The sequence below is a fragment of the Dermochelys coriacea genome, chromosome 1 (assembly GCF_009764565.3).
Source record: "Dermochelys coriacea isolate rDerCor1 chromosome 1, rDerCor1.pri.v4, whole genome shotgun sequence".
NCBI lineage: Eukaryota > Metazoa > Chordata > Testudines > Dermochelyidae > Dermochelys > Dermochelys coriacea.
This window is the reverse complement of record NC_050068.2, coordinates 252,746,660-252,764,696: the sequence shown is the minus strand read 5'-3', so window position 1 is coordinate 252,764,696 and position 18,037 is coordinate 252,746,660. Positions and strand designations below refer to the sequence as shown.

Genomic DNA, 18,037 nt, shown 5'->3' with positions numbered 1-18,037 from the left:
GTAGTAGTGAGATACATGTAGGGATTATTTGTCTCCATAATTTTATTGTTTCTTTCTTGCTTTCTTCTAATACTTACAAATCCTGGGTAGGGGAAGATATTTTCAGCTTCACATGTAGGGTGACCAGATAGCAAGTGTGAAAAATTGGGACAGGGTGGGGGGTAATAGGTATAAGAAAAAGCCCCAAATATTGGGACTGTTCCTATAAAATTGGGACATCTGGTCACCCTATTCACATGTCTCCCTTGGATTTTCTTAATTAAACATGACCTGCAGTTATCAAAAGTTCTGGACCGTTTTCTAGTGAAAGTAGCAAAGTATTCTCTTTACATTGATGATCAACATGATATTAAAATTAATAATTTCCCTAGAGAAGTACATCTGCTATGCCGAGCAGACCCGTGCAGTGTTAGGAAAGCTGGCTGATCATGGCAAGAAGATATTTCTCATCACAAACAGTCCCAGTAGCTTTGTGTAAGTTTACTGCTGTTTATTTCTTAACTATACTTCTAAAACTTTAAAATCAAGATAGTTTATTGTTTTGTCAATGTAAGCTCACTGCTGCCCTATTTCATTGTTAATGCCGTTGTTCTTTGTGTAGGGACAAAGGTATGAAGTTCATCGTTGGAAAGGACTGGAGGGATCTCTTTGACGTAGTCATTGTACAGGCTGACAAGCCAAACTTCTTCAATGATAAGAGAAGGTGGGTATCTTGCTAATACAGCATGGTTCAAGGGATTCTCTCTGTGTAAGGTTATGTATCACATTATGAAACATTTTAAATCATCCGTATGTAATATAAAAATACAATTATATTTGAAACCCTGTTTATAGAGTCATGAGCTAATACAGGACTACAAAACCCTGGAGCCTGAATTGATAGCTGATAGTCTAGGGAGTAGTTAGCCCTGTAGTAGATACTGGAACTGTTGGACTGAGTAAGGGCTGCAGGACTGTTCCATTATTATCTGATTTTGCAGTGTTTTTGAGTGGTCTTGCTTTCCAAATTGCAGTGGCTCCGCAACTTACAGGATCAGGCCTTGAGTTTGGAGACGTTCTTACGGATCTCTTGCATTAGGTGAGAGCATTAAAGAGCAAACTGATTTGGCTGGAGTCCCTGGACACCCTCTTCCTGAAGTAAACAATTTAGAATGTGCCGTGTTTATGCAGATGTACCTGCTTGTCTTTTAAAAAGTCTAATTCCTTTATACTTTTATATAGTTTGGAGACATTTTCTACCCTTGCTGTGATGTTTTTTTTAAACTATTCTGTTTCTCTTAATTAAAAAAAAAAAAAAGTATGCTGTGAGACAAAGTTCCTGCACTACCTTGGTGGGTCTTGCGCTTATTGGCAGATTTGCTCGCCTTGGAGCTTCACGGCAGCCCTCAGCTTGTCCATTTTTCTGAACCCACAGTCCAGGTCGACTCTTCCTGTGTCTGACCAAGAGTTGGGAGGATTTGGGGGGAACCCAGGCCCACCCTCTACTCTCGGTTCCAGCCCAGGTCCCTGTGGAATGCAGCTGTCTAGAGTGCCTCCTGGAACAGCTGTGCGACAGCTACAACTCCCTGGGCTACTTCCCCATGGCCTCCTCCCAACACCTTCTTTATCCTCACCATAGGACCTTCCTCCTGGTGTCTGATAATGCTTGAACGCCTCAGTCCTCCAACAGTCCACATTCTCTCTCTCAGCTCCTCGTGCCTCTTGCTCTCAACTCCTCACACGCACACCACAAACTGAAGTGAGCTCCTTTTTAAAACCCAAGTGCCCTGATTAGCCTGCCTTAATTGATTCTAGCAGCTTCTTGATTGGCTGCAGGTGTTCTAATCAGGCTGTCTTAATTGTCTCCAGAAGGTTCCTGATTGTTCTGGAACCTTCCCTGTTACCTTACCCAGGGAAAAGGGACCTACTTAGCCTGGGGCTAATATATCTGCCTTCTATGACTCTCCTATAGCTATCTGGCCTGACCCTGTCACAGCTGGTAAAGAAACTAGTTCTAGAGATTCCTTTTGCTTTGTATGTATAAAACAAGTATCTTGCCTATCTTTCCTTCTTAATTTTTATTCTCTTCCAAGCTCAACCTGGTTTCACAGTAGCATAGTGCCATCCCTCTGAGTAGGCAAGCTGATTTTTGTGCCTTAACTCTGGATGCTCATAAATTTTAGGTGAAAGCAAACAGTTAAGTTGCTCAGTAAAACATTTTCTTAAACTTTGATATACTGAAGTCTATATAGTATAAAATACATTGGCTACACCAGGCTAAAGCTAAAGTTTGGAAACTCGTTTTTGGTTTTGAGTGTGTGCTCATTATACACCAAATTCTCCTATTTTTTTTTTTAAAAAAATTGGGTGTTTGTATTCTCTTCCCTCCTACCCCAACTTTAAAAAGTGGCAGCCTTGCTATGACATAGTGACAATTCTATACAATTTTGCTGTTTTAGACCTTTTCGGAAGGTGAATGAAAGGGGGGTGTTGCTTTGGGACAAAATTCATAAATTGCAGAAAGGCCAGATTTACAAACAGGTACGTTTCCAATATATCCTTCTATTACATATCTAGATTTCATTTCCAGTTCCCATAATATGTTTCTGTAGCCTTCATAATGTTTTTTTAAAATTAATTTAATGTACTGAAGGTAATTATATTAGTAACTGAATAATTTTTAAGAACATCCATTAATGGAGTTGTAGACTTTCAGCATACTACCATATCATGTTCATTTTAAATGTGATTAAATGTTATCTTGCTACAAAAATGGCATCTATAATATAAGAGCTATAGTATTTAATGAAATTGAGGGTATGACTCTCTTTAATATTTTCATACTGTAATAAATACTTTTTAGATCTGTTTTTAAACTTGTCAGATATTCCTCAGTGTTCAATAACATAAAAGTTGGATGTTACTTTAGTACACACACACACACACACACACACACACACACACACACACACACACACACACACACATATATCTTGCTGTTTTGTTTCTTCAGGGTAACTTATATGAATTTCTGAAGCTTACTGGCTGGAGGGGTTCCAAAGTTTTGTATTTTGGTGACCACATTTACAGTGATCTAGCAGTAAGTAACTTTTTTCTTTTCTTTATAGTGTTCCAAGGAAGCTAAAGCCTTTTTTCCAGATTTGGAAAAAAGTGATTCAATAGTATAAACACTCAATTGATTTAGAAATATTACATTTTAAAATAGCTAGGCTTGTAGAAGTAAACAAAATCAATCCACATTACTGTAATAAAAATTTAGAAAAGTAAAATCATTTCCTGAAAAGGATGATCGTCCTCTCCCCAGCTGCCTTGTAGCTTTTAACTAGTCTACAATTTAAGAACAGCCATATAAGCCTGCACACTTGAGACAGGCACTGTTTGTACCATGTGTAACAGAGAATTTAATGCAGCTATCCTAAAGTGCAGGATATTGCTGGTTTGGATGACATTTACCACCAACTGTAATAAGGGATGAATGAACTTCTATTTTGAACTTTTCTATTAACAACATCTGGTTTTATGTTACACTATCGATTACAGCCATAAAGTCTCTACTTTTTTCTCCTATCATGCTACACAACTGAAATAATGGACTAATTGATAGCTCTATATTAGATTCCACTGCTTCAGCGTTTTAATTTTAATTCTGATTGTTGCCTCATGTGGCTTCCCTTACACCAATGGTTCTCAATCTCTTCTGTTTTGTGATGCCGTGTTACAACAAAAAAAAGCTTCAGGACTCCCCATCCTGTCTTGCCATAAGGGCCCCGGTTCAGCAAAACGCTTAAGCGTGCACACAAATATTTTGCAGAATCAGGGCCCAAGAAAGAAAAGGACAGTCATGTTCCACTCAGGCACAGTGGAGAAGGGAACTTGGGGAACTGGTCCAATTCCTTGCTCCAGCTCCTATCAGCCTTGGCAGGAGTTTGAGTAGCTGGGGGTCTGTAACCACCCTTATGCCATTGGAGGCTTGGTTTAGTGGAGCACTTTCCTCCATGCTCTGATCCTCCTCCCTTTCCCCTTATGCCTCCTTCAGCCTTATGTCTGCAGACTCCTTGTGGCAGGGGAATTTCCTACTGGGTCAGAATCCATTCACTTTGTGCCACCTGAATCTTCTCCCCAACTTTAGAAAAGTGGGATTTGAAGCTTACTCTAAAATTAAACCTTTTTGCAAGTTGGCACAGTTGAACCATCGTGTTGAATGTTTTTGCTTACACGTAAGAAGTAATTTAATTAACATCCCTATGGGCTAAAGAATGGCAAAGAAGTAAATCTCAATTCTCTTAAGGCTTATACTTGCTTTTTGCAATTCTTGTTGGTAAATAGGATTTGACCCTGAAGCATGGCTGGCGCACAGGTGCAATTATTCCAGAGTTACGATCAGAGATTAAAATCATGAACACAGAGCAGTACATTCAAACCATGACTTGGCTACAAACCCTGACTGGATTATTGGAACATATGCAGGTTTGTGGTATTTGTTTTAAATAGCTTTTATTCAACAGAGGGGATTCAGCCAACTCTTTAAGGGTTTGAATTAATGGCCTTAAAAGTGTTTTCAGTCTGACTTTAATTTTGTTATGTTTAAGCTTTCAAATCTGATTGTAGGTCCAATCTTTCTTGCAACTGCAGTTTCTTTGATAAGCCAGTTTACTCTCAAACTCTTATAAAACACATCTGCACTGAAACAAAAAGGAAATATTTTTGTTTAACCAGCAAAAACACTTTTTCAATATTGTTGGTAAGAGAGAGTACACTAAACCTGTACTAGGGCCATCATCTTGTGTTGGTGAGTAGGGAATAATGTAGATTTCTCCATGTCCATTCTGTTTATGATGATCACACTTGATTCTTGACCCTTTGGATTTTTTTCAGTGCACATAGGCAGTGCACCAGCATTACCATTTTTAAGCAGCATTTTTTCCTTGTTCCAGCAACAAATGAGTCTTTCCCCTTTATTGAACTCTTATTCTGAAAGTGCATGTTTAGTTACTTGTTGACCACATTTATATTTCAGGTTCACCAAGATCCAGATTCACAAATGATTTTACAGGAATGGAAAAAGGAAAGAAAAGAAATGAGGTAAGAAATGAACATTCAAATACTTGTTGCAATCAAAATGTTTTTTTTTTGTTTGGACTTCCCCCATTTTTTTCCAGAAATCCATATCCATAACTAGTATAGAGGATATAGATAGGGACAGACATTTATATCTGTCTTCTATGTGCCTCTCACACAGCTCCTGTCCCCCTTTGCACATGTGAATTCCTTCCCCATGTGCCCCTGCAGAGCCCTGTTCTCTTCTTCCCGATCCACAACACATATATTATGGTCCCATATGAATGGCCTGTGTTACCCTGATGTTCCTCCCACCCTGCACAGCCCTGGTCCACCGCCCCCAAATTCTGTATTTCCTTGCTCCCCTGTCCTCCCTACATTCAGCTGCTACCCATTGGTAACAGTTCCATAAGGAAGTCGTCGCATAACTCAAACCCATACTTCTCAATAAGGGGAATAACAACATTCTTATGTTTTTAAATTTTAAACTTCAAGAGACCTATGTCTGAGATGTCAGATTCTGTGTGTGAGAAGTTGAGGTTTGTGGAGACTCTTGCTTGTTAGTTAGGGAATTTCCACAAAAATAATGGGAGAGGGAAGGGGAAAGCCTTTAGAACCAGTTAATGCCACTCCTTAACTCCCTCTTCCAGTCCTATTTCCAAAAGACTGCTATCAAATCTCTTCCAGTTGGAAAAATGGTGTCTGGGAAAGACTGGCTAGGATGCAGGAGCTCAAGAGTGAGAGTTTAAGGCTATGTCTATACTGTGTACCTTACAGTGGCACAGCTGTGCTGCTACAGCTATGATGCTGAGTGCAAGGTATCCTGTGCAGCCACTCATTGCTGGCAGGAGAAAGCTCCCCTGCTGGCAAAATAAAGCCATTGCCCAATGAGCAGCAGTAGCTTTGTCAGCAGGTGAGCACCTCCCACCAACAAAGCGCTGTCCACAACGGCACTTTTTGTCGGTAAAACTTTTGTCAGGGAAGGGTGGTTGTTTTTATTTATTTATTTATTTCCCCCCCCTCCCTGTATCCCTGACTGACACAAGTTTTACTGACAAAAGTTTCCATTTGTGTGGGAAATGGAAATCTTTAAGACCAGGACAAAGATCTCTTCTGTTTCTCCTCCCCAGCCCTTCAAAATAAAAATTGGAAATGTTGGGAGTCCAATCTTTTTATGCCATTGTTTTCAGTGGGTGCAAGGTCAAGGTCTTTCTTAATAATCACACTAAAGATATTTACTAAATTATCTATTGTCACATGAAATGACTTTCAAAGCAAGTTTAAGTGGCTTTGAGTTCTGGCACTAACTCCTCCTATGTTACAAGTTCTGTTCATTTCGGATATTGGGTTATATAAATTGATTAAAAAGTGTCTCTCTTTTCCCCCCCCCCCCCCATCCTCTATCTCTTTAAATGTTCTCTCTGGTGACAGGGAAATGACCAGAAACTTCTTCAACTTGCAATTTGGGAGCTTATTCAGGACTGACCAGAATCCAACCTATTTCTTAAGGCGTTTATCTCGATTTGCTGATATTTACATGGCATCGCTGAGCTGTCTCTTGAACTATGATCCCAATTACACATTTTATCCAAGGAGGACTCCTTTGCAGCATGAACTCCCTACCTGGTCAGACCAGCTGTGCAGTGGTACATTCAGAGTACCCTTCCTGCAAGAGATGGTTCAGAACAAATGAGATTTGGGTTTGTACCTGGGTTATTTTATAGCATCCCAAATGGATGAATATACCCATCAGTAACTACCAGAATGTATTATTATTATTTTTTTTTTAAGTCATCTAGTACATTTATGTATCTTGATCCAGTTACTGGACTGGTCTGTCCTGATAGATCAAGAATTCATAAATAACTTGTCTCTCCTCTCCTGTATTACTCCTGGGGGAAATCTCTGTGCCAAAAAATTAAAAGTTCTGCACACAGTATAATCACACTAGTTTCCATCATTTTGGCAATTCATTTCAAAATACATGTCAGCAAATATGTCTATAACAATACAGACAACAAAAAAGATTTAGGAAATGTTTTTTTGACAAATAGGTCCCTTTTTAGGCATATTAATACAGATCTCTGAGTAATAACAGTTCTGTATTGTAGTTGAAATGAATTTCCCATACCCCTCCGATGCAGTGCAAAGCCCTTGCAGGAGTCGGGGTATAGAGGAGCTGAGGGAGATGGAAGTAATTGCTGGGAAGGAGTCTGGAGGGTTGCTGGGTATAGGTGGGAGAAGTAAGGAACATTTTTTTGGGGAGGGGGACGAAGGGAGGGATTGTTAGGGAGTTGGGGAGCCTCCTTCATGCAGACCTGGCTGACCCCTAGCCACTCCCATTCAGTCAGACACATCTGCCCCTGTCCCTATGTGTCCCTGCACCCCCACTCCCATTCAGTCCCTGGCTCAATGCTGACACCTCACTAGCTCCTGTGCCCCTGCTCCAGTCTCCATCCCCCCCCACTAACCCTTTTGAACCCTAGTTTACCCCTCAGCAGCCCTGTGTCCTGCTATGTCCATCTCTACCATGTTGCGTGCCTCCTCACCTGGCCCCACAGGCAGGGCACTGTGAAAAGACAGCCTGTCCCCCTCCCTCTCTGCTGCTGGCTGCTCCAGCCCCTGAGCTGGCTGCCCTCTGATCTGATGCCACAGAAGCCCCTGGTGGGCAAAAAGTGTAATTGCAGTGCCTCTCTGGCAGAATCTATTTTCTGCGGGGGGGGAGAGAAATCTGCGATGGACATGAATTCTGCACGTGGCAGTGGTGCCGAATTCCCCCAGGAATATCTATGTATAAATCCTCTTAAAAATAATGAGACTTATGCTTGCACAGAGAGGGGGAAAATAGACCCCCAAAACAGAATTGGCTAGAAGGGAAGATTTGTTTTTTCATATTGAAACTCGTATCTGCAACCTTGTGGTTCACAAAAACCAAAAATGTATAGCCTCTCTCTTCTGGTGCAGGTCTGATGGATCTCCACCTGATGACTCCAGAATATCTTGACATGACTGAAAATTTTAAGTTTTATTGTAAGTTCAGAGAGAAACAATTATCAAATGGTTTACATTGTGGGGGAGGGAGTAGTGTAAGTATAGTAACTTTCTGTGCTGGATACTTGAGTTACAATAGATCTTTAAACCTGTAGTTTTACTGAGACCCATTATTAATGGGCTGCTTTTTCTACATGTACATGCATTTTACATTTGTGTAATATAATAACCTGTGTTTTATATGTGATAAACTTGTTGTCCCTGGGTGTAGACCTAAATTTTCAAATATGACTAGTGATTTTGCGTGCCTAACTTTGGACCTCTTAAATGGCTTAATTTTCAGAAGGTGCTGAACACTTGCCTTTTGACAGTATCAAAGTAGGCACCTTTGAATACTTAGGTCCTAGTTCTCAGGGAAATACTATGAATGAATGTTCAACTAAAATGCAGCTTTTTTTGTTTTTTGTTCAACGTTGAACAGTGTCTTACTATGACATATTTTGTGTTTCAGAATGTTAAGCCTTCATCACACGTTTGATGTAGCCACCTTTTTAAAAATTTTTTACTTTTACGTTTCAAAATAAACGAGCAGTGTTGGTAAATGAGTTTGGGGAAAAAAAACAGGAGGACACAGAAAAATGAAAAGCAAAATCATATCCGCTCTTTGGTTTTAAACCCCCAAAATTGGGGGAGGATGACTAATTAGATCACGCAAAATAATTGGACTGTATGGACTAGCGAGGAGCTTTATTTACTTAAATTACTGAAATTCTAGGTGTGATGGGATCCCCGGGGTGCAGCCTGGGATTGTGGGACTGCTTTGCCCCCTTAACTCTCCAGCCTGGGCTCTCGCTCTCTCAATGCTTTGCTAGTGACAAGCAGCGAACCCCATCAGGCGCTGTGATCACTCAGCACACAACTGCATGAGGTGCCCCATAGCCAGCTAGATTGCATGAATGTTCCCAAAGCCACTCATGAGTCACCCAAAGAAAGGCACCAGAGCCATATCCCTGCAGCTCCCAACCTTGTACCTCAGAAATATACCATCTTGCACTGCTCAAGATGAGCAGTGCAAATTTATTAATTGGTTCACCACTTCGTCAATGGAAAGTGGATATACACCAGCCTTTGTAAACCTGAGCAGATTTACCAAGCACTTCAGGCAAACTCACTGGTAAAGATAAACAGTTAGATCGATTTGTTGCCTACAAAAGACAGACTTTTAAGTGATAGGCAAAAAGTCAGTTACTAAAAGAAAAGGAAAATATAAGCACAGAGTCTAAACTCTCAACCCTATTAGACTGGGCAACATCTAGATTAAGCAGTTTTTCTCACCGCACTGGATATTGCAGTCCTTAATACACAGGTTTGTCCCTTGAACCTGGGTGAAGTCTTTAGTCTTCTTCTAAGTTTCTTTGTTGATTGCAGCATAGGTGGGGGCAGGAGAAAGGCCTAGCATGTGGCCTCTGGGTTCTGTTTTATACTCTGTCCCATGTGCTCGGGGAGGACCAGTCCAGGCATGTCTGGGGGGCATTGCTGAGTCCCCAGGCAAGGTTGAGCAATTCCCCTATGTGGCCTTATGCAGTTGAGTCCATTGCATTGTAGTTCCCTTGCTGGACAATGGCTGTTAATGGTTGTTTGACACCCCCCCGGGCATTGGTTACTTTTCTTGGCACTGTCTCTTGAGAGCTAGTACCTGGATGCTTCCCAAACCCACAGCATATTTTAGTGACAACCATACAATACAATTCTCATAACTTCATATGCATTAATGATGTACATATTTTGATGGAACAGTGACTTTCAGCAGATCATAACCTTTCCCCTGATATCTCGCATGGCCTGTGTTATGTACAAATCACAATTATATATCGGTGAGGAATATGGAGGTTACAGGGTGCTCTCCCAAGGTATAGAATGTCACACTAGATAATCGATGAGCAGATAATTTCGCATTGTATGGTTCCCAGTGTTTAGGACTGAACTGAAGCTTATCTGAATTTCCCACAAAGGGAGCATCTGCTGAAGCATGTTTCCTCAAATAGGCAGTGGCACTTCAATAAACCACTACAGAAGTTTCTAAGCAGGGTTTTTCCCTCCTCTGTGACCAAAGACAAAAAATCCAATGCTTCCCTACCCAACCATTTCAGAACTTGTATAGCTTGACTCATTTTAATATTTCCTATGTTTTAGTTCTAATTTTAACAAGTATGAAAATATAATTGACAAAATATATAGCAAGAATTATTCTTAATTTCCTTTTAGGGCATAATTTGCTTCCAGCAATGACCATCGAGTAAATGAACTTCTGGTGACCAAAAGTTTTTGTGTTTTTTTTTTTGTTTGTTTTTGTTTTTTAAAACCTGTCTGTGTTTGTGTCACATGTTTATAATGGCTTTCATATGCAGTATTTTTCACATTTTAAAAGGTGTGTTTGCAAAATGAACATTTAAAAAACTGCTTGCATAAATCCAGTGTAAGTTTCCTTTAAACCTGGATGCTTTTTAAATAAATCTATTGCTGGCCATGGAGGTTTAATATGATAGCGTTGTTTGTAGTTTTCTCTAGCTTGGTTTCCAGACTATGTGCAACATTTCTAGGGTGTTAAGTACTTCTTTATACATATGAATAGACTATACTTGACTTGAAATGTGTGAGTTCCACTGACTGTCCTACTGTTGTTTGCCGGAGAGACTTATAAACGTCCTCTGGTACCTCGTCTATCTTTATCAGGTGAGTTGTAGGCTAGACTGGACAGTGCAAGTGCTAGTTAATTTTAATATTTTACAAAACTTTATCTAGTTTATTTTATATGCTGAAATTTGGGGAGAGGGGTAATTTCAATTTGCCATCTGTGTGTTATGCTAAGATAGAACAAAACTGGATATTACTGTACATAGCACATTTCATATCCCAAAGGATGCCAAAGTGCTTTATAAAGTGATAGTATTTGTACTGCAGAGCATAATAAGATTGAGAAAATAAAGACAGTGTATATTTTTTCCATCTGACTTAGTACCAGCAGATAATAGTTAATGTCACATTTTAAAAATTGAGTGGTTACATTTGTTAAATATTTAGAAGCTTATGGCTCTTGACATGAGCCTTTGTTGCCTAATTTTGTAAATCTAGGTAAAGAGTGAGTCCTTCTGAGCCCTGCTAAAGTGAAAGTGAAATTGTTGTGTGTGAATATTTTATCCATCCATTTACTGTGCATTTTGTTTCAAGATGAAAAACTTCAACCTAACTTAAAATACAGTAAAATGTTCTGTTATGCTTTGTGGTGGTTTCTTTGAGATCGGAGGGACACCAGCTAGTATGATTTTTATTTATTTATTTATATTGCATGACATTTTTAGTTATAGGGGATTAGTATTCAAGCAAACTGTGTACAATATGAATTTAAGACAAGTGTTTTTGAAAATATAAATATGTGAATATGCTTCAGTGTTTTGAGTACTCTTTCTACTTCAGTGGAACTTTTAAAAATGTGTTTTTTGGTATTTTTGTAACTGCTTCAGAATTCTTGAGCTGTGTACCTCCTACTTCCCTTATTAATTACCTTCATTAACACTGCCACATCACTTCTCATGCAGATTTTACAACACGTTTCAAATGCAGTGTCTATATTCATTTTTGGAGTATATTTCAACTGAACCAGAGTGAGATGAATTGTCTGTATTTAGTCTAAATCAGAAGTGCAAAAAGGTATAGTTTGGTTAATATACTATCGGAAAATGTTACTTTATGTGAAGAATATTTAACGATTGCTACAAAAATAAATGCATGTATTTTATCTGGTCCCTAAAGAGCCTTAATCTTTCTGATAACAGGGAAGGGGTGGCAGGAAGCTTTTTAGCTGGGCAAACTAGCTTAGATACTGTTTTAAATTCAATTTAAATAAAAACTTGTGTGTGGAGAACAGGAAGGGAGGGGATGGACATGAAAATAACTGTAGTCTTTGCCTCACTAGTTCAATCATTTATCCTTTTAAACTTGGAATTCCTCATACTAGAACGACTTCATCAACAAGTGCTGGGTCTTTGTGGGTATGTCTGTCTACACTGCAATTAAACACCTGTGGCTCGTCCATGTCAGCCTGAACATCTACACCACAATTTACAACCCTGCAGTCCAAGCCCAAGCCATCTAACACAGGCCAGTTGCAGGTGTTAAATTACATTGTAGACATACTGTGATACTGTAACCTATGTGGTTTGCTTGCATTGCTTAATCTGCTGAAAGATCCTGGGATATTTATATTAAAGCAATCCTGTGCTACACAAAAAAGAATAGCTACAAAAGAGAGAAAAGAGAATGCCAGTAAATATATAGTTGATATGAAACATTACCACTACTGCCATCACAAACATAAAAATCTCTCCTTGAGGTTTACTGTGTGCCTTTCCAGTCCTCTGGAGACTTGCTGCAGAATTAAGACTGAATTTCCCCACCTCCCTCCATCCACACACTTTATTTCATTATTTATTTGAATATAGTACATGCAGAAAGGGCAGCTGCTATTGCTGTTCGTTTAAAATACCGAGTTGATACAAATACTCTACGTAGACAATGCAGAAGGTTGTTTGTTTTTTTTACTTTACACAAACCACTGAAGAATGAATGGGGAAGGCAAAGCAGGCAGTAAACAAGCAGAATGCCCCTATTCTGCGCAAAAATGACTTGAAATGAGGTTAAAGTCGTACATGACTTGCATTCCTCATTAATTCCTCTACAATTAATATTTCTTCATAACAATGACAGAATTCATAAATGGCTCAGAGTAGGCAAACCAGACATACTGTGCTTGCATTTGCGACTACATCATTTTTTAGAAGGAAGAACGTTGTTAACAAGATCAAATAATTTTAAAAATGAAGGTCGTAACACTATTAAGCAATATTTGTGGCTTTTGCTCCTTGACAGCCACTTCCGGATTCAATCCCAAGACAAAATTAGATATAAAGACACAAGGGTGGCAAACACGGAGTACATCCTCCAAGTACGGTCGTCAGAGGACATCAGGACTATGTGTTTAAGAGGCAGTTTCTTCTTTTTACAGAAAGACTGGCATCATAAATCAAAGTGGCTACATGGTGTTCTGAAAAACTGCAAGTCATCGTGGGCTGTTTAGCAACTGCTATATCCTTAAATAGAAATAACCTTTAAATGTCTCCTAGGCAGAGGAATACATTTCTACATTAATTCTGTGTTGGTTTAAAATGGAACTTGATATTCCTTACATGCAACCAACTTTTCAGCAAATTCCCGGTCTCAAACACTTACCTTTTATAACTTTAAAAAAAAAATAATTTTTTTCCCTGAAGTGCTTAGGCAGGGCTTATTCACAGTAAATTGTTAATTTTAGACTGTAGAGAGAGGTTTTTCCATTGTTGATAATTCCAACTTCAGTCTTCAAAACTGATCGTGAGGCCCACTCATTACAAGCTGCTGTTCATCAGAATCCTATAAAATGAAGTATCACGCTATTGTCCAATCTATAACTTCCCTGACAGTGAATTTCTATTCCTATTGTGCCTATCGCACGTGCACCAGGAAATCCCAAACATTAAAGTGCATTCCAGATTCTTCTCAGTGAGAGATTTCCCCCAAAATGTCATTCATCCTACATCGAGAATAGCATTGCATCATGTTGTTTGACTCCAGCTACCATGAAAGGAGACAAAGTTAAACTTGAGTCATCAGCCCTATAGGAGCCTCAGTTCAGCAAAGCCCTTAAAGCTCAGGCTTTAGAGCTACTGAAGTCAATAGGATTTTTAAGCACATGCTTAAGTGTTTTGCTGAATCGGGGCCATAAAGACTAAACCCGCTTGCCTTCAGTTTCTTTAACCTTTCCCTGCAATTATTATGGAGGAATTACACACTGCCCCAAATATTTGTGTCCCCTTGTTATTGCAAACTTTTGTCCGAGTGTAACAGCAGGCTTGTAAAATGCTGCTGAATGACCATCAAACTCTGATACAAGAGCAGCATGCAAGTTTTTTTTAATAGGAATATTCACTCTGGGACATCCCTGTTCTTACATGGAGTCACTGTACAGAACAGGATGAAAACCACCGTTATACAGTGTCTGCAGCTGAGATAAGGAAACTTTTTTTTTTTTTTTTTAAGCCTCTTCTACACATTTCCCATCCTTGCTACCACTCAGGCAGTAACTGGGGACCAGGGGAATGTTTGCATAGACAAATTACTAGCAGCCACCAGTGTTTTAACTGCTGTGTCTTTTACTGCTAGCTCTGGTTGTTGAAATGCTGCCGAGTGATCTAGAGTCCCACTATTGCTACTGGTGGAGCTGGCCCAATGGTGGGATTTTTATTTCCCCCCCCAAGTATAGACCCCCTCCTTCCTGACTTTCAGCTAGACACTGTTCCATTATAGAATTCCATCTCCATGATCTTAAACTATTATCATCATCTCCAAAATCAAAGTGAAAACTTACAGAGAAAGGATCGTAGATAGGCTCAGGTGGAGGAGGAGGAGCTGAACTTTCATAGGAGGGATTTGTGATGTTTGAAAGCCGTGGCTTGTCTAGTGCTGTCACATCTATATCTTCTTTTGACTGTATAAAACCATACACCCATTTAAAATCCATCATTCTGCTATTAACATATCAAGTGAGGCATTCAGAGTTTCATTGACTCTGCCGCACATAACCAAATAATTTGTATTGGTGTAGTGATTGGAGGCAGTGTGGTCTAATGGCTAGACTGCTGGACTTAGACTTGGACTCGGGTGACCTGAGTTCTGGTACCGGCTCTACCATGTGACCTTAAGCAAATCAATTTGCCTCTTCCCCCTCCCCTCATCCTTTGTCTTCTCTACTTGGATTGCAAATGCTTTAGCATGGGGAGTGTTATTTGAACCGTGCCTCGCAGACCAGGTTCCCAATCTCCCTTTAGGCCTCTGGGTGCATAATACAAATAAATCACAGTTTCCCTTGGTCAGTATTCCTCTTACAATCCTAAATGACTATTCATGTTATATGCAGGGGCTAGAATAGGTAGGGACAGAAACTGGCTGTTTCTGGGGGAAATTTCTTTTGGATTGATCCTTTTACATGACCCCCGCCCCACACGCTTTTTTTTTTTTTTAAATCGTCCATCCTTGTAGCTTGTGCCGAGTAGTTTTATTACTAGATTGCTTTCTGTGAAGGCACTGTGCAAAGCTAACTATGTTGGCTCGCTCCATGTTAAATATCACATCTAAGCTTACCTTTTAGAACCTTAGCAAATGCTTGTCTAACTCTCTGGCCTTCCTTGCTCTCAAATCTCAGTTCAAACACACACACTGGACGAGCCCAGGACTAGCATGACGCTTGGTGGTAAAATAGGGGTATTGGGCGGTGGTCCACTTAAGTGGGCATAGTTAGGCTTCCAAATTAATGGCCTCCTGAAGCTGAGTGTCTAGGTGAGCTGGAGAAATAGGACCTTGGGTCAGGGTTGCTGTAGAATACAAGCTTAGAGCAAGGCTGTGGCTGCGTGTGAACACTGCCCTAGGGAGAGTTCTTGAAAGGCTTGGGCCTCAGGAAAGTACACTTTCACCCTGGTGTGCAGGACCGCATGCACACTGCATCCCCACAGAGCACGTGGCCCACTCAGCACTGCTGTTGAGTAGGATGGGCCATGGCCCTGCTGCTTCTATGTTTAGGCTCTTAGTCTCTGCAGTCAAGGGAGCACATGTCTCTGGTCCTTGTTTTGAGGTAAATGGGCTGGGGTGGGAGGGAGGCTGGGAGGTTCCTTGTGCAGGCTTTTGGTTTGCCTGGGCAAGGCTGCATTGTGACCATTTGAAGAGACTTTGCCTCTCTCCAAGGGTAGGAACAGCCCCTAGATTCTCAGGAACAGAGTTTTTGACGCCGCACATAGAGGCAGCCATGAGGGTTTGGGTGGGCGGGCGGGCGGGGGGGGGAGGTTTTGATGCAAACAAGCATATTTACTAACTAGCAGAGTAACAAGGAAGGACACTTTTGAAGACAGACTCAAACAGGATGGATACTGTAGCTTGTATCTGCCCCTAAATGGGGATGGGCACGAGAAGGTGTTGACCGCTTCTCATTCAGTTTCACACTCAACCTCCTCCTACCTTGAAATACTGGAAGCCAATATTTCTCCTCTTGAATCTGAAGTACGAGTACCCAACAAAAGCCACAATTCCAATAACCAGGATGATGGCAAAGAATATTCCTGTTCCATATCCAGTGTGGAGAGAAGCCTGATCATAGAGAGAGGAGTGAGTGCTGGAGCCGGGCACTGAGCATCATTCCAAAGCAGGAGTCCATAATTTTAAAATGCTGTGCACTGTAAGGATGCCAAGGGCAGGGTAGGAGGCAGGGATGCTGCCGCTAGTTTAATTCTTCTTGATCTGCTTTTGTGCTTGACAGTTCCCAGGTCTTAGACCCTCATAAAAATGAGTTAAAACAAATCTTCATTTTATAACAGAATCCAAGCTGCTCATTGATCAGCCAGTGATCCCTTTCCCCAGAGAAGGTTCCTTCTTATGAAAAAAACATAGTTAGACAATTGCACTGTAAAGGTGGGAAATGTAGCCCTTTGCAATAGAATTGTGTGTGCAGGTAAGAGTATGGTAGTGGAATGATACAATCCTGGTCTACACACACACACTATTTGTTAGCTGGGGGTGTGAACTATTAACAAAATACTTACGAGTATAACCCCAAATGTGGATGCAGTTATATAGTAGAAAGATGCCTTAGATTGGAATAGTTTATTTTCCTTTCTGTATAGGGACAGGCTGTGCTGTGGTAAATGCTTATAGCAGTATAATTGCACTGACACTGGATGGGATTGTTCCACTATAACTGGACTGAGAAGATCAAACTGGTACAACTATACCTAAACTGTAGCTAAAGCAGTTCAATTTATGTGTAGACAAGCTCTTAGGGTGATCTTGCTCAGAATATGACAAAGTGCCAAGCTTGCACACACTGAAAGGAGAATAAGTGTGTTCGTGAGCCTTGCTATCCTGGTTTGTGGTGATAATCTGCTAATCAAAACTGTGCGGGAATTGGAATTTCCATCCCACAGAAAACATCACAGAATTATTTTTGTTCTGAGTTGCAATGAAAAATCAGAAATGCAAAATTTTCCCTAGGACAGAAACTTTCAAAGAACTCCATTTTGGAAGAACTGAAATGGATTTTTTCCAAAAATTTCTGATGTGGTAAACCAGCTTCCCAGCTAGCCTCAGGGGAGCGAGAGATCTGAGGAAGCTGAAGCTTCCATAGGAAGTTTTGATGGAATTGACAAATTCCCACAGGATTACTTGATTCAGTCAAATCAGCATTTTCTAGCAGGTAATTGTTCCATCAGAAAAAAATTTGACCAACTCTACCAGTAACTTTGTCCTTGAGTTTTTTAAATTCAGTTTATGCTAAAGTAAATTCTTAACCTGGAAATAAAACCAGAATGCAACTAACAGGCTACTTTTAAGGAATTATAGGAAGGTTTTATGGACAAGTTATTCACAAGATCTCAAAAGACAGAACAACAACAAATACTTACAGGTGGTGGTGGAGGAGCTTTTAAAGGCTCTGAAATGACATGGATTACTCCATTGGAAGCAATGATATCCCATTCAAGAATAGATTTTCCATCCACGTATCTGGTCTCATTCTAACCAAGAAAAAGAACAATGGGAACTGAGTTTTGACCTTCCTGATTTCAGAAACAAAGTAAAATTTAGATTTATTTCCCTTATGTTTTTCACTGGTTAGGAAAGGGAGACTCTTCTTGTGTAATTATACAACTGCCTAAAGAAAATACCCTGCCTGGTTATTGGACATCAGCCCACAATTGCTCAAACCCTCTGAGGGCTCCTCTCTGCCAGAGCTAACCAACGGGAACGGGAATCTAGGAATGGACAATGCTTGGAAATTAATTTGTCACTTCATCTGTGTCATGCTTTTAGCGATTTATGAAACTGACAATCCTGACTCAATAGCAAAGTACAA

The 18,037-nt window shown here is 40.2% G+C and overlaps 2 protein-coding genes across 7 annotated transcripts in view; one reads left to right on the top strand and one right to left on the bottom strand.

The window, feature by feature from the left end:
* Positions 1 to 8,657, top strand: part of NT5DC3 (5'-nucleotidase domain containing 3) — a 30,192-nt gene extending 21,535 nt beyond the window's left edge. Inside the window, exons 8-14 of the mRNA XM_043519379.1 lie at positions 372 to 474; positions 602 to 703; positions 2,439 to 2,520; positions 2,993 to 3,079; positions 4,327 to 4,467; positions 5,018 to 5,082; positions 6,490 to 8,657. Coding sequence (XP_043375314.1) covers positions 372 to 474; positions 602 to 703; positions 2,439 to 2,520; positions 2,993 to 3,079; positions 4,327 to 4,467; positions 5,018 to 5,082; positions 6,490 to 6,751 — 842 coding nt within the window. The 3' untranslated portion in view covers positions 6,752 to 8,657. The remainder of the gene's footprint in view (positions 1 to 371; positions 475 to 601; positions 704 to 2,438; positions 2,521 to 2,992; positions 3,080 to 4,326; positions 4,468 to 5,017; positions 5,083 to 6,489) is intronic.
* Positions 8,658 to 13,354: 4,697 nt separating this feature from the next.
* The window catches only part of STAB2 (stabilin 2), a 134,289-nt gene continuing 129,606 nt past the window's right edge, over positions 13,355 to 18,037 (bottom strand). For 5 of the 6 annotated variants that reach the window (XM_043519367.1, XM_038391817.2, XM_043519369.1 and 2 more), the window contains 4 exons: positions 17,589 to 17,699; positions 16,150 to 16,278; positions 14,510 to 14,629; positions 13,355 to 13,515 (listed from right to left, as the gene is read on the bottom strand). In XM_043519367.1, the coding sequence (XP_043375302.1) occupies positions 13,465 to 13,515; positions 14,510 to 14,629; positions 16,150 to 16,278; positions 17,589 to 17,699 (411 nt within the window). In that variant the 3' untranslated portion in view covers positions 13,355 to 13,464. Of the gene's footprint in view, positions 13,516 to 14,509; positions 14,630 to 16,149; positions 16,279 to 17,588; positions 17,703 to 18,037 lie in introns of those variants that run through there. The other variant, XR_006282895.1, reaches the window with a different exon arrangement.